This window comes from Pongo abelii, chromosome Y (genome assembly GCF_028885655.2).
Source record: "Pongo abelii isolate AG06213 chromosome Y, NHGRI_mPonAbe1-v2.0_pri, whole genome shotgun sequence".
NCBI classification, from domain to species: domain Eukaryota; kingdom Metazoa; phylum Chordata; class Mammalia; order Primates; family Hominidae; genus Pongo; species Pongo abelii.
In genome coordinates this window covers 66662501-66665000 of record NC_072009.2, presented here as the reverse complement: position 1 = coordinate 66665000, position 2500 = coordinate 66662501, and the positions used below count along the sequence as shown (strand labels likewise).

Sequence of the window (2500 nt, the reverse complement as noted above, 5' to 3'; positions counted from 1 at the left end):
CTCGCCCCGCCCGCGGGGGCCCCTTGCCTCTCCTCCGTCCGCCTGCCGGTGGTGCGTTGGGAAGGCGTGGGGTGCGGAACCCGGCCTGACCTGGCTGTCCCGTCCCCGCTCTCCGCTTCGCGGGGTGGGTCGGCGGGGTCCTCTGACGCGGCGGGCACCCCTCGCTCTCGCCTCCCGCGGTCGTCGACTTGCGGGCGGGCCCCCTCCGCGGCGGTGGGGGTGCCGTCCCGCCGGCCCGTCGTGCTGCCCTCTCGGGGGTTTCGCGCGAGCGTTGGCTCCGCCCGGGCCTTTGCGGTGCTCCTGGAGCGCTCCGGGTTGTCCCTCAGGTGCCCGAGGCCGAGCGGTGGTGTGTCCCTCCCACCCCCGGCGTCCCCTCCTCCGGTGTCCGCGCGTGGGTCCCGAGGGGAGCCCGTCGGCGTGGGGTTCGAGGCGGTCGAGTGAGATGAGATGCGCGCCCCTCCCGCGCGGGGAAGGGCGCCGCCGGGTCCGGCGAGCGCACGTCCCGTGCTCCCCTCTGGCGGGTGCGCGAGGGCCGTGTGAGCGATCGCGGCGGGCGCGGGCCGGTGGCGCGTGCGCCGGCCGGCCGCCGAGGGGCTGCCGTTCTGCCTCCGACCGGTCGCGTGCGTGGCTTTGCCTCGGAAGCGACGCAGGAGGCGGGTGGACGGGGGGGGCCTTGTGAGCCTGCCGGGCCCCCCGCCCTGACCGCGAACGCTCGAGGTCGCCGCAGGCGCGCTTCTCCTCGTACCGCAGGCCCCCTCCCTTCCCCGGGCGTCCCCGAGCGCCTCTGCGGGCCCGACGAGGGGCGACCGGCGGGTGGGGAGTGTGACCCACCCTCGGTGAGAAAGCCTTCTCTAGCGATCTGAGAGAGGTGTGCCTTGGGGTGCCGGATCTCCCGGCCTGCCGCCTCTGTCTCCTTCTGCCTTATGGTAGCGCTGTCGTAGCGACTCGCGCGCAGAGGACCCTCCTCCGCTTCCCCCTCGACGGGTTGAGGGTGGGGAGAGCGAGGGTTCCGCCGGCCACCGCGGTGGTGGCCGAGCGCGGCCCGTCGCCTGCTGTGTGGCCCGCGCCTCCCCCTTCCGAGTCGGGGGAGGATCCCGCCGGGCCGGGCCCGGCGTCCCAGCGGGTTGGGACGCGGCCGCCGCGAGCGGTGGGTGTGCGCGGCCTTCCGTCCGGCGCGTGACCCCCACCTCGGCCGCGAGTCGGCTCTCCGCCCGCTCCCGTGCCGAGTCGCGAGCGGTGCCGACGACCGCGTGCGCGTGGGCGCGGGGTTGGGCCGCCTGGCCCCGGGAAAGCGTCCCACGCTGGGGACGCGCCGGTCTCCCGGAGCGGGACCGGGTCGGAGGCTGCACGAGAATGACGAGCGATGCGGCCCTGGCGTCGGGTTGGTGGCTGTGGTCGCTTCGGGGCCCCCGGTGGCGGGACCCGGGGCTCGTGAGGCGGGTCTCGGTGGGTGCCGAGGGCCGTCCGGCGTCCCAGGCGGGGCGCCGCGGGACCGCCCTCGTGTCGGTGGCGGTGGGATCCCGCGGCCGTGTTTTCCTGGTGGCCCGGCCGTGCCCGAGGTTTCTCCCGCCGAGCCGCCGCTCTGCGGGCTCCCGGGTGCCCTCGCCCTCGCGTTCCCCGGCCCTTGGCTCCCTGTGCCCCCCTTCCCCGCCCGCCGCCCGCCGATCCTCTCCCCTCCCCGAGCGGCTCGCCGGCTCGACGTCGGTGGTGGCCTCGTCTGGGACCGAACCCGGCACCGCCTCGGGGGGCGTCGCCGCCGGCCGCTGGTCGGCCCGGTGTCCCCGTCCCCCGGCGTGCGCCTTCGGGACCGGGTCGGCGGCCCCCCCGGCGTTGGGCCCCGGTGGGCTCCCGGAGAGGAGTTTTCTTAGGGGTCGGCCGGTGGCGCGTGCGGGAGAGAGAGGGTTCCGGGGGGCTGGCCGCGACTGCGGCGGCGGTGTGGGGGAGCCGCGCGGATCGCCGAAGGTCGAGTCGGCCGCTCCGGGTGCCGCGCGGGGGCCGCCTTCGCGCTCGGAGGCTGCGGGCGGTGAGACCCCCCGCGTGTGTCCCGGCCGCGGTCGGCTGCGCCCGAGGGGTCCCGCGGCGTCCCCTTCCCCCGCCGGCCGCCTTTCTCGAGCCTTCCCCTTCGCCTCGGCCTCGCCCGGGGTCTCGTCGTCTTCTCCCGGCCCTGTCTTCCGAATCGGTTCGGCGCGCCCCCGGGTGCGCCTCGCTTCCCGGGCCTGCCGCGGCCCTTCCCCGAGGCGTCCGTCCCGGGCGTCGGCGTCGGGGAGAGCCCGTCCTCCCCGCGTGGCGTTGCCCCGTTCGGCGCGCGCGTGCGCCCGAGCGCGGCCCGGTGGTCCCTCCCGGACAGGCGTCGGTGCGACGTGTGGCGCGGGTCGACCTCCGCCTCGCCGGTCGCTCGCCCCTTTCCCCGGGTCGGGGGGGGGGCCCGGGCCGGGGCCTCGGCCCCGGTCGCGGTCCCTCGTCCCGGGCGGGGGCGGGCGCGCCGGCCGGCTTCGGTCGC

At 78.3% G+C, this 2500-nt stretch overlaps 1 protein-coding gene across 1 annotated transcript in view; it reads left to right on the top strand.

The window, feature by feature from the left end:
• The first annotated feature begins 1267 nt into the window (after positions 1–1267).
• LOC134760957 (collagen, type I, alpha 1b-like) overlaps positions 1268–2500 on the top strand; it is a 4326-nt gene continuing 3093 nt past the window's right edge. The window contains exon 1 of the mRNA XM_063721479.1: positions 1268–2353. Coding sequence (XP_063577549.1) covers positions 1354–2353 — 1000 coding nt within the window. The 5' untranslated portion in view covers positions 1268–1353. The remainder of the gene's footprint in view (positions 2354–2500) is intronic.